The sequence below is a fragment of the Mauremys reevesii genome, linkage group 2, assembly GCF_016161935.1.
Source record: "Mauremys reevesii isolate NIE-2019 linkage group 2, ASM1616193v1, whole genome shotgun sequence".
Lineage (NCBI taxonomy): Eukaryota > Metazoa > Chordata > Testudines > Geoemydidae > Mauremys > Mauremys reevesii.
This window is the reverse complement of record NC_052624.1, coordinates 146,491,375-146,503,142: the sequence shown is the minus strand read 5'-3', so window position 1 is coordinate 146,503,142 and position 11,768 is coordinate 146,491,375. Positions and strand designations below refer to the sequence as shown.

The following is an 11,768-nucleotide window of genomic DNA, read 5'->3' as shown; positions in this document are numbered from 1 at the left end:
GTCTCGCCTCCCTCTCAAGTCCGGGAAGCCCAGGCTCTCGTCACAGTTCCCACTGCGGTCCGCTCTTCCGGAGCCCCTCGAGTAGCGACCGGCCCCTGCACCCGAGAGGGAGAAACCGAACCCGAGTCGCCGCCGCTGCCGAACGCCCTTCCGCTTCCGCCTCCCCGGCCGGCAGCGCCGCGCGTCACACGTCACGCGCCGTAGGACGTCACGCGCCCGCCAGGCGCCCTGGGAGTCAAGTGTGCGGAGCCCGTGAAGCGGGCGGCTCCCGTGGGGCAGCGCCGCGCGCCGCAGGCGGGTTGGCTCGAGCCGGGGCGCGGGCGGGGCCCTGTGCAGAGGGGGAGGGGCGCAGTGGAGAGAGCGAGGGGGGCGGAGCGGGGGGCCGCGGGCGGAGGGGGGTGCAGAGCGGGGGGCAGAGGGCGGAGGGGGGTGCGGAGCGGGGGGCCGCGGGCCGAGGGCGGTGCGGAGCGGGGGTCTAGCGGGGGGAGGGCTGGGCGCTCCGGGCTAACCTCGGCTCCTCCCCACAGGGAGGCTGTTCCAGACCTGCCCTCGGGATGAAGGACTCGCTGTCGCTGCTCGCCCGGATCCCAGCCCACCCTGACTCTCGTTGCTGGTTCCTGGCCTGGGACCCCTCGGGGACCCTGCTGGCCTCCTCCGGGGGAGATCGCAGCATCCGCATCTGGGGCAAGGAGGGTAGGGAGCCGCTGCCAGGTCGGGCCTGCGCTCTCAGCTGGTGGGGGGGACCCGGCTCTGTCCTAGGAAGGTGAAATCCCAGCTGCTCCTGGAGTCTCCTGCGTCCAGGGAGCCCATGGGCTGCTGCGTCTCTTAGTGCCGTGGTCATAGGCAAAGCTGTTTGTGAGCGCGGCTGAGAAGGGAGCTCTTGCTGCCAAGCCCCCACTCTTCACTCATCTCTGTCTCGTCCTCTGCCCTAGGGGATGGCTGGGTGTGCAAGTCAGTGCTGGGCGAGGGGCACCAGAGGACCATCCGGAAGGTAGCCTGGTCCCCGTGTGGGAGCTACCTGGCTTCAGCCAGCTTTGATGCCACCACCTGTATTTGGAAGAAGAGCCAGGATGAGTTTGAGGTACGACTGTCTCCACAGGGCTGAGTGTAGAGGATGTTTGTGGAGCCGGTGCTGGTGTCAGGTGCTGATTTGAGTGCCCTCCGGAAGGATCAACAGAGTCCGGAGAGCAGCAGAACACACATTCTTCCCCCCCACCTGCAGATGCAGTGGATGGCTCCGGATTGCTGTCTCTCTGCATTTTAGTGATCGTCCATCAGTGAAATGTCAGCTACAGCTGAGCACAATATTTATTCACTGAAAATGTAGTGTCACTTGACCCAAAATGATTCGTGAATTTGACACAAATTCACCAAATAATTCCATCCCCAAAACTTTCTGAGATGTAGGCGCCATTCACCAAACTGGAGGAGGTGCTGTGTCCCTTGTAAGCTTTAGGCAATGGCTAGGGCCCTCCCCTCCAATTCCACCATTGCAAGGGTGGTCTCCCCTAGATTCAATTTCCCCCCCCCCCCTCTGTTTGGTGTGAGTGCCCTAGTCACTGGACTGTGGATCTCTCTCTTTCTTGCCTGTTAAAGTTCTTCCGTTGTGGATAACTAGTCATTGGAGCAGGGTGGGTATCCTGCCACCCAGGTGGGTGCCCTGACCACCAGGGTCTTTCTCACTCTGGCCCAGTGACTGACTATTTTGTACAAAGTGGTACAGAACCACTGACAACCATACACACACCCCAGCCCACTTTGTAGCTCTTCATTTCTTTTCTAGGGCTGTTGAGGAATGATGAGAAATACATTAAAGATTGTGAAATGCTTTGAGCTGTACTGATGAAAAGCATATAAAGAGCTAGGTGGTGGTGTGATGTGAAAAAGTGCTGCAAATCAAAACAGTTTGTTTTGGGTTGAACAAAATGTCTAAACAGTTTCTGGTCACTTTTAATTCGCTGGAATCTTGCAAAATTTTCAGATTTCGTTTGGCCCAAACCATTCCCCCCCGCCCCGCCAATTTGTTAGAACTGCAGCAAACTGAAAAATCAGTTATTTGTCCGGCTCTAGCATCAAGCTCCTTTCCTAGGCGAGGTGCTGTCTGAAATCCAGTACTCTAGGGTGTCCTCAGGGTGCCCGGCTGGGGGTGCGGGCTCTGGGGTGGAGCTTTGGATGAGGGGTTGGGGGTGCAGGAGGGTGCTCTGGGCTGGGACGGAGGGGTTCACAGGGTGGGAGGGGGTCAGGGCTGGGGAAGGGGGTTGGGGCGCAGGAGGGGGTCAGGGGTGGAGGTTCCGGATGGTGTTTACCTCAAGCAGCTCCCAGTAGCAGCGGCATGTCCCCGCTCCGGCTCCTATGCACGCGCTGCCCCTGCAGCTCCCATGGCTGCCACTACGTGTAGGAGCCAGAGGGAGGACATGCTGCTACTTTTGGGAGTTGCGTGGAGCAGGACAAGTCCCCAACCCCACTGCCTGGCGAGAGCTCGAGGGCCAGATTAAAATGTCTGGAGGGCTGGATACGGCCCCCGGGCCATAGTTTGCCCATCCCTGTCCTAACCTCTTGTAATAACTGGCTAAGCCGTGAACCCCTTCCAAAATGCATGAGTATTAACTCTTCTAATGCTGGATAATCTCGTTCTTCATATAAATCTCCAATCTCTCGTAGAACTAAGCATTGCTCATGGCCTCAGTGGTATCCCATAGCAGGGAGTTCCATGGGCTAATCACTGCTTGTGTGAAACAACTTCTCCTTCAATCACTTTTGAACTTGTCCTCTTGCAGTTTCATTGAGTGTCCCTTGTTCTTGTGATCAAGAGCCTGCAGGGAGCTCTCTAGGGCGTGGCTTGAAATGGGAACACATATTCATAAAGACGCAGAGTTTCCAATTTAGTGCTAGATTCCCCACTCTTGGCGGATGGCTGGCCCAGTACCTCTGGGGGCAGCTTCCCTACAAGACGTGGAGTTGCAGTCGGGTGCATATGGGATGAGTGCAATGGGGTTACAGCAGAGGGGATGCGGCCTGGCACGTGGAGCTGTGTTGAGTGTTCCCATAGAGCCTGTTTGAATTCCTGGCTGCAGCTCTTCCTGGGAGGAAGGTTTCTCTCTGTCCCCAGCTGCCAGGGCTCTGAATCGCTTATGGTGGGTTGTCTGAGCCCTCCTTGTTCTGCTTTCAGTGAGTCACTTGTCTCTTCTCCTGCTCCCTCTGGGCTTCCCTGGACCAATGGGGGCACTGGGAGCATGTGGCAGAGCTAGGCTCCTCCCTCCCTGGGGCTGGCTTAAGCACAAGCTCCTTCTCTCCCTCTGACAGTGTGTGACCACCCTGGAGGGACATGAAAACGAGGTGAAGTCTGTATCCTGGGCCCCATCTGGCAGCCTCCTGGCCACCTGCAGCCGAGACAAGAGCGTCTGGGTCTGGGAAGGTGAGAGACAGGTCTGAGGGGTGTGGGGACCAGGAGCACCATGGGAGATATGTGGGGAACCAGGTTTGATGGTTCTCAGGACTGAGAGTCACTTTGTTACCCAGTACCTCCGGCTTGCCCGTGGTGCCTGGATGTTAGCTCCCGGACACCACCAGCCTTTCAGCCGCTCTCTCCCCTCTGGGCTAGGCTAACAATCTGCCTTGCAGGTTAACAAGAGGTGCACCCCAGTCTCCAAGTCCCTTTGGAGTATTCCTCTGATATCCAGCCCCTGACACTGGCTACTCACAGAAATCCTGTAACTTCTGCCCCCAAAGGAGCAGGGTACCCCAGTTTGACCTTAAAGCACCACTCCTGTACAACACACAGCCCTTGTGAACACTTCTAATAAAACAAAAGAAGGTTTATGTAAGAGTAAAGATTCCACCAGACGCAAAGCTGAGTGGTGGAAACAAATGGTTACAATAAAACCAAAATTATAAACCACGCACTAGGGCCTACATTTATTAACAGTTCCCTTTCCTAGCTAATAAGGGAAGTCGTGTCATCCTCCCCAAAAAGTTTAGTCTCTGGCAGAGCTGGCTGCTTTCCAGGAGCCAGGATCCACATGTTTATGATAACACCCCTGCTCTTCAAGACCAGTGTCTTTCCTGCTGAATCAGTCTTTGGTCTCTGTTCACAGCTGGGGTGCTCCCCTGTCTGCTGGGGTGTTACAAGGTTTTCTTTTTTCCCTCCACGTGGTTTTGATTGCAGTTGACTTTGATGCTTTTCCCTTGAGTGATCTGGGAGGGAGCAAGGGTAGACAATTGACTCTTGTATTAAATCACCAGCCAACCAGGCAGGGGTGACAGCATCCTGCTGGAAGGGGCTGTCACCGAGATGCACGATTCCCTGGTGGCTGACTTTTACTCCAAGACCATAAGTCACAATTTTCAATGTAGTTCTATTATTCCTTATCTGTTGCACATATGTATATCGTGCAATGAGTATTGATAAGTTACAAGCTTTCAGTAGAGACCTCGCATGCTACCATGATGTACCGTGGACCTGAGTTTGTCAGGTCTGAGACATGAGCTACTTGTCAAGAACAGTGAACCGTTGGCACCCATGAGCCTGTGTCACACCAGGTGTGTCAAGAAACATGAGGTGGGATCATGGGTGGGGGGCTGGGACCTGAGACCTGGAGGATCATGGGAAAGATGTGGGCAGACCAGCTGGGTCTGGGCAGGGGCGGCTGAAGGACTAAAGAGCAGCCCTGTTATCTGTGCTGACCTATTCAGGTTGGGTGCTGCAGAGTCAGGACTTTCCCTTTGCCCCTCCGTTGGGCAGTCACAGGGACGCAGAAGGGTGCTGGGCAGAATCACCCACAACCCCTTCTCTCTCACAGTGGACGAAGAGGATGAATACGAGTGTGTGAGTGTCCTGAACGCCCACACGCAGGATGTCAAGCACGTGGTCTGGCATCCCAACCAAGAGGTGAGGGCTCTCCTCAATGGCCTCCCTAGCCCCATCATGCGCTCCCACCCAGGTCTTCAGTTGCTCCAAACATCTGCTGTCCTGGTGCAGTGCCTGTCATTGCTGTGATCCTAGGCAGCTGCCAAAGGTGGTGGGAGTTGGTGGTGCAGCTAATGCTGGGAGAGGAATCCACTGGGTCTGATTCTGGGCAGAGCCCAGAGGCACAAAGGTGATCAGCTGACTGGCTTCCTTTCACCCAACTCCCTGAGCAAGAGGCATACAGATCCCCCCCAATCTTGCCAGTGGAGGGCAACCCTGCCCTAGAGGGAGCTCTGTTGTTCTGGGGAAAAGGGGTGCTTCAGGCTTGGCTCCCCAAGGCCATGTTCCCCTTAGCCTGTCTCTTTCCTTCCAGCAGGGGGGGAATCTAAAGGCCACATTTTCGGTGGGTGTGCAAGGCTCCGTGTGCTGCCTCTCCATCCTGGCTCTCCTGCTCCAGAGCTCATTTGTGTCCCTCCTCTTCCCCCATCAGCTGCTGGCATCAGCCAGCTATGATGACACGGTGAAGCTGTACCGCGAAGAGGAGGATGACTGGGTGTGCTGTGCCACGCTGGAGGGACATGAGTCCACGGTGTGGAGCCTTGCCTTCGACCAGAGTGGGGAGCGCCTGGCCTCCTGCAGCGATGACAAGACTGTGCGCATCTGGCAGCAGTACAAACCAGGCAATGAGCAAGGTGAGCAGGGCAAGTGGGGGGGCAGAGTCTCCTATCCCAGGAGCCATTCCTACCCCACTGCCATCCTGGGAGACTGGAGCACTAGAGAGAGAGCGGTGCGTTGGTACCACCCCTAGTATATACAGCTGCAGAAATGGGAGAGGATTTGCCCAAGGTCACACAAGGAGTTGGTGGCAGAGCTAAGAATAGAAAGCAGGACTCTGGACTCCTTGTCCCCGGCTCTAACCATTAGACTCACTCCCCTTTATATGTAGCATTGATCTGGGTGAAGCTGGTTGAGAGCGAGGGACAAATAGCCCTGGCTAGTCAGACAAACGACTCAGGAAAGTGCTGTGCCAGCTGCTCCCGACACCTCCGCCAGTGCACATACACCCTGGCAAAGGTAACCCAAACCCTCTGCATCTCTGAGTCAGGCCCAACTGGCACCTGTGCCTATAGGGATAGCAGATCAGCTTCCAAGGAAACCTACCTGTGCTTCGCTCATCTTGCCCTTCCTTCTGGAGCAGCCGAATCTGTGACTGTCACGGAGTCCCGGGGCGATGCTCTGGAACGACTCCCTACAAAGCCAGTCAGGACTCTGGGGGAGCCTCCTCTCTCTGAGCAGACTGTCGCCAGGGCAAGAAGCTCACACGGCTTCACTTTCCTGGGTCTGACCCCAGAGCATTCATCATCCTCTGCTCCTCCGTGCGCTTCCTGCAGCGAGTCCACCTGTGTGGGGTTCCTGGGGAAGCCAGAGGGCCTTGCAGCCCAACTCCACAGTCAGCAGAGACTTGTCTCAGTCAGTGTAAAACGGAAGGTTTTATTAGTCGAGAGGAACACAGCGTAGAACAGAGCTTGTTAGCACAGAAATCAGTGACTTTCAGCCAAGTCCATCTGGGGGGAATCCCTGGCCAGATGCCCTGGATTCCCCCTCCAGTTCCCCCAAGCAGACTGCCCAGCTTCCAGTCACCTGACCTCAGGCCCCCCCTTTGCTCCTCCTCCTGGTCTTGTCTTGCTTCCCAGGCAAAGTGTCACCTGGTTGTCACCTAGTGACATCCTCACCTGCCCCCGAGGAATACACCCCCTTATTCCCACCACCTAGGCATTGGTGGAGCATGCAGGGAAACTGAGGCGCGCACACAGCATTCATGCAAAACAGTAAAACTCACATAGGCTCAACAGTAAGACTCACAGGCTCACATACAAGATAAGAAGGGGAAAATCCCACTTTGTCACAGTGACACCTACTGCTTTATGTTCACTTAGTGCCACTGGGATGCTTGGTGCCAGAGCTACAGACCTCCCCTAGAGCCGGGTGCCCCGATGGTCCGGTGTTCATTGCCCTAGAGTCCAGGCAGACTTTCCCCATGTGCTGGAACAAAGACTGCACTGCCCCTACCCATCAGGCCCTGGGGCAGTGCTAGTGTGACCGAATGTCTTCCTTTCCTGGTCCAGAACTGGAACACGAGAGCAAGTGCTGCTTATGCCTCTGGGACTCTGCTGCACGCGCTGCAGGCAGAACTGCTCTGATTGCTCTCTGGTGTATTGCAGGGGTGGTCTGCAGCGGCGCTGACCCCAGCTGGAAATGCATCTGCACCCTGTCTGGCTTCCACACCAGGACCGTTTACGATGTGGCATGGTGAGCCTGGGCCTGGGAATGCTCAATCCAATCCACACGCCGTGGTGGGAGGGGTTTGTCCTGCGGGGACCCCTGAATACTCGTGTGAGAATCGCTCCCAGGGCGCTGGCACTGCAGGCCACGCAGTGACTGATGCAGCTGAGTCCCTGCCTGCCAGCAGCTGCTTCACGTCACTCCCGTCCCTGAAGCATGATGGGAATTTCAGGGTCTGGCCAACACCCGTGCAGTGGGGCCATGATCAACTTAGCACAGTGGGTAGTGCCCACAGCACCGCCAGCCAGCCAGGCCAGAAGGAGCTCCAGCTCTGGGGCCCCTCATGTAGCTGTAGGTCACCAAGCAAGAGCATATTGCCGCTGAACTGTTCTGAGTGCTGGAGGACATGACTCCAGTTGCTTCCAGCCCAGGACCCCTCCCATTTAGCGGTGGGAGAGCAGCAGGAACGGTCAGCCCCCCACTGTCAGATGTTTAAAATAGCTCTGACTCAGCACAGCGGAGAGACCTGAATTTACTCCTGGGGAATTCTGCACCACTGCCCAGTGCAGAATTTGCACAGATTTAATGTTCTGTGCAAAATTTCATTTTTTTCCTGCAGAACTGGAGCAGCTGGCTGCCTCTAGGGGCCTCTGGTTCCCCAGCTTGCACTGGGTGGGCGGGTTGTGGTTCCTGGGTTTGCCAGCCCCGCTCAGTCACAGGGTGCGGCTAGACCCCCTTCCTGCATGGGAAGCCAACAAACAGCGCCTCGTGGGGAGAGGCAGCTGGGAGCTGCAGGGAGGGGAGACTGAGGGTAAGGAGGGGGCTGCATGGGGTGTGTGTGAACCTTTACACTGTGCCCCCCTGCTATCAGCAGGTACAGGTTGTCTCTGCCCGGCGGGACATTAACGCACCTGCATGGAGTGGAGCCTGCGGCTGGGCTCTGGAGGGAGGGGCGGGCATGGGTGTCTGGGCCGGGGGGTACCCTGCGGCTGGGCTCTGGAGGGAGGCAGGCATGGGTGTCTGGGCTGGGGGGTACCCTGCGGCTAGGCTCTGGAGGGAGGGGCGGGCATGGGTGTCTGGGCCGGGGGGTACCCTGCGGCTGGGCTCTGGAGGGAGGGGAGCAGGAATAGGTGTCTGGGCTGGGGGGGTACCCTGCGGCTGGGCTCTGGAGGGAGGGGAGCAGGAATAGGTGTCTGGGCCAGGGGGTACCCTGCAGCTGGGCCTTGGGGGTGAAGAGGTAGAGGTGTCTGGGCCGGGGGGGCTCTACAGCCCCCTCCCAGTACACACACATCCCTCCAGCTCCCCCTCCACCGGGTAGTGTCCTCTGTGGGGAACTTGAAATATGGTAACCCTATGGGGCCAGGGTGAAAAAACCGAGAATTGATAGAGCAGAGGGGTAGAGTTTTCCCCCAAGCTGTGCCCATCTGGCATGTGTGACACACCCAGACTGAGGCACCCAACAAAAACATAACAGAGAAGCAGGAACTGGTTGTCATTGGGGTTTCTTTAACTCCCTACTCCTGGGGGAACCTCGTTTGTTGTCTGTATTGTTAGACGTACTTGCTGACAGGTATTTTGAAATATATACTGAAAAAAAATAACTGAAACTGGCATGATTATGTGCTGTTATTTTGACATAAAATATGCAGAATTTGGAGTTATTTGGTGCAGAATCCCCCCAGGAGTATGAGTTATCTGGGCCCCAGTGCAGGCTCAACCTGGCATCAACTGCGCTCACCCATCTCTCCCCCTTTCCAAGGGGCCACCGAGGCTTTTCGCTCCAATCGGTCTGTGCCCCTGGGGCTCTCAGAAGGAAACTGCCTCCACTAAGCCTGCCCTGGTTGAGGGTGGTAACCATGTGCAGTGCCTAATGCAGGGCTCATCCCATCGCCTCGGGGCAGGGACTTGCTTGGCTTCGCTATCTCCCCGTCATGCTGCAGCAACGTGCAGCGGGAGAACAATCTCTGCTCACTCACTGCCCTCCGTTTGCTGCAGGTGTCGCCTGACAGGGGCATTGGCTACAGCCTGCGGAGATGATGCTATCCGCATATTTGAGGAAGAGCCGCTCTCGAGTCCCCAGCAGCCTACCTTCGCACTGACCGCCCACATGCCCAGGGCTCACTCCCAGGACGTGAACTGTGTGGCCTGGAATCCCAAGGAGCCAGGGCTGCTGGCTTCATGCAGCGACGATGGAGAACTGGCATTTTGGAAGTACCAGCGGCCAGAGGTTTGCTGAGAAACCCAGCAGTGCAACGACCCCAGCTCACACCCACCTCCCTCCCCAGGCCAGGGACCAGCACAGCCACGGGCCCGGGGCTGTTGTGTGCAGCAGCAGCTGTTAAATGTTTTGCCAAGAGAATACGTGTCCTGCTGGAGGGAGGGGTAATGTTCCCCTGCATCCCCAACCTGCAAAGGGGGAAAAGAGCAGCCACTACCCCTGTCAAGACTGCTCCAGTACTTGGATCGCTGAGGTATCAGGGTGAGCCCTACCCAAGTTACTGCTAAACTAGTGTCTTAAAGGTAGATGAGGGTTGTTGGATGTTTTTTGGGGGGGTGTCTCAAACAGCTTCTCTGGGAAGAGGTTTGCCAAGGGCTCAGTGGATGGTAAGGGGGCGTGAGCAGCTTGCAAAGGGGCCCAGTATGAGTTCCTTCCTGGAGCTGATACTAGGCTGGCAGGATGCTTCAGCGCGTGGCTCTTTGCAATAGTGCAACTCCTTGAAAGGAGCCAGGGCCAGGACCAGTTCTGGAGCTGGTCCCTGTTCTGGCCATTACATGGGAAACGGGCATTTCCTAGCTGAGGGTTTCACTGGTGGGGGCCGTGTACAATCAGTTCCAGTTGAGGCTGTTCTCAACCCAGCGTGGTGTGGAGGGGGGGCTGCTTGCTGCCCTGTCAACCTGTGATTGAAGAGTTCTAATAAACCATGTGCTGTCCCCCCAAATCCTGGCTCTGTCTCATTCCCCTGGTGATGGGCTCTGCTGTGGTATCAACTGGCCTTAGAGCCTGAGGTCTCTAGCAGGCCCCTGGGCCAAGCAGCATCTTGGGGGAGTCTGGCTGGAAATGAGGTTGCTGAGGTGGCCTCTGGGAGCCTCCCAGTGCCAGTGCCTAGCGGAGCAGGGCTGTGGGACATAGGGCTCTGGTTCAGGATGGGTTGGGAGCAGGGGTGGTCGTGGTCCTGGTCCTGGTCCCAACAAGGCACAAGCTGATAAAACCGCTGCCCACTATTACATTGAGCAGTTCAGTATGGGCCCGGGTTTCATGGCAAATTGGTGCTAGTGACACCCCTGGAACTCTAACCTCTCATTAAAGGGACAGAAACAGTTAAAACTCTGAACTAACATAAGTCAGGCTTTCATTTTAACCAGTGCACCTTAACGTTCCCTTTCGCTTTAGAGGCAGGGTAGGGAGTACCTGCTAAAAATTAACTCTGCTTTTTGAGGCAGGGTGGGGAGTAACTGAAGAAAGCTTCAGGGGCTAGAGTCGGACCCTGGTTCCTTAAGGGGACAGAAAAGAGACAATGCAGCTTTACTTGCAACCTCACTGCTGGAGAACCATGGGCACAGCCCACCGTAGACCTGCTGAGACCTGGCAAACTCACGCCAGCATTTACCTGCCCCACTGCACATGGGCTCCCAGCATTATTGCAAAAGGCACAGTCAGGGCCTGCTCAGCCTGACTCTGCCATAGGCGGGAAGGATACAGGGGGAGCACAGGAACCTGCACCTCCCATTCCAGATCAGGAGTTAGCTGAAGCTGGTGGAGTGACATCACCTGGTTCATTTTGCCTGGCCTGGCCAGGACAAGAGTGTCAAGGTGGGACTCAGCTTGGGGGCAGCTAGGATCATAAAACTGCTTCCACTGAGCGACCACAGCCCCACTGGCAATCTCAGTGGACACTTCCTCCCCGTGGTACCTTTAACACACTGGCAGAGCTGGGGGCCTGGCTGGCTTGAACAGCTCATCTCAAAGTTTCAGGGTCTGGTGCCTGTAAACATGGGAGGGAAGGAGAGCTCCCCCCTTCCTGTGTGAGGCACAGGCACAACTGGCTGGAGGGCAAAGCCAGCTGCAGGCAGTGTTAACACCTTCCGGCCATGCTCCCATTAGCATTTCACCCACTGACCGACCCAGCTGGCAGAGAGGGGAAGGGGAGGGTGGCCCTGGGGAGCTGGTGGGGATGCAGAGCCCTGGGCTGTGCAATGCACCCAGGCTCAGAAGCTACAAAACATGCATGGCCCCAGTTGTATCATCCTGTGACTACCAGGAGCCCTGAGCACAGGCCTGTGAGCCCAGACAATCCAGCAGAGCCTCATCTGTCTTCACCGTATGCTGACTTTCAAACAATGTTATGAACAGGCTGAACTGGACTTTTGTTAGTTTGGACAAGTGGATGCCAGCCTCTGCCAGCGCTCCAGCTAGGAGCAGGGCTTGGACGCGCTGTCAGCCTTGAGTGCTAGAGGTTCTTGAAGGCAAGATGCTGCTAGGCTAAACTCAGCTCCTAGCAGGGCCAGCACTTCAGGCTGGCTGTGAGATGGCGGCGTTCCTTTGGGTTACGGGGCTTTGCAAAGGCAAGTTCTCCCTGTT

At 56.6% G+C, this 11,768-nt stretch overlaps 1 protein-coding gene across 1 annotated transcript; it reads left to right on the top strand.

The window, feature by feature from the left end:
- Window positions 1-164: 164 nt before the first annotated feature.
- On the top strand, window positions 165-10,120 carry CIAO1 (cytosolic iron-sulfur assembly component 1). The gene is made up of 8 exons (XM_039524552.1): window positions 165-294; window positions 528-693; window positions 933-1,081; window positions 3,304-3,415; window positions 4,800-4,888; window positions 5,397-5,598; window positions 7,129-7,216; window positions 9,185-10,120. Exons 2-8 carry the CDS (start codon window positions 555-557, stop codon window positions 9,423-9,425), a joined length of 1,020 nt encoding a protein of 339 aa, XP_039380486.1. The 5' UTR covers window positions 165-294; window positions 528-554; the 3' UTR covers window positions 9,426-10,120.
- Window positions 10,121-11,768: the final 1,648 nt, after the last annotated feature.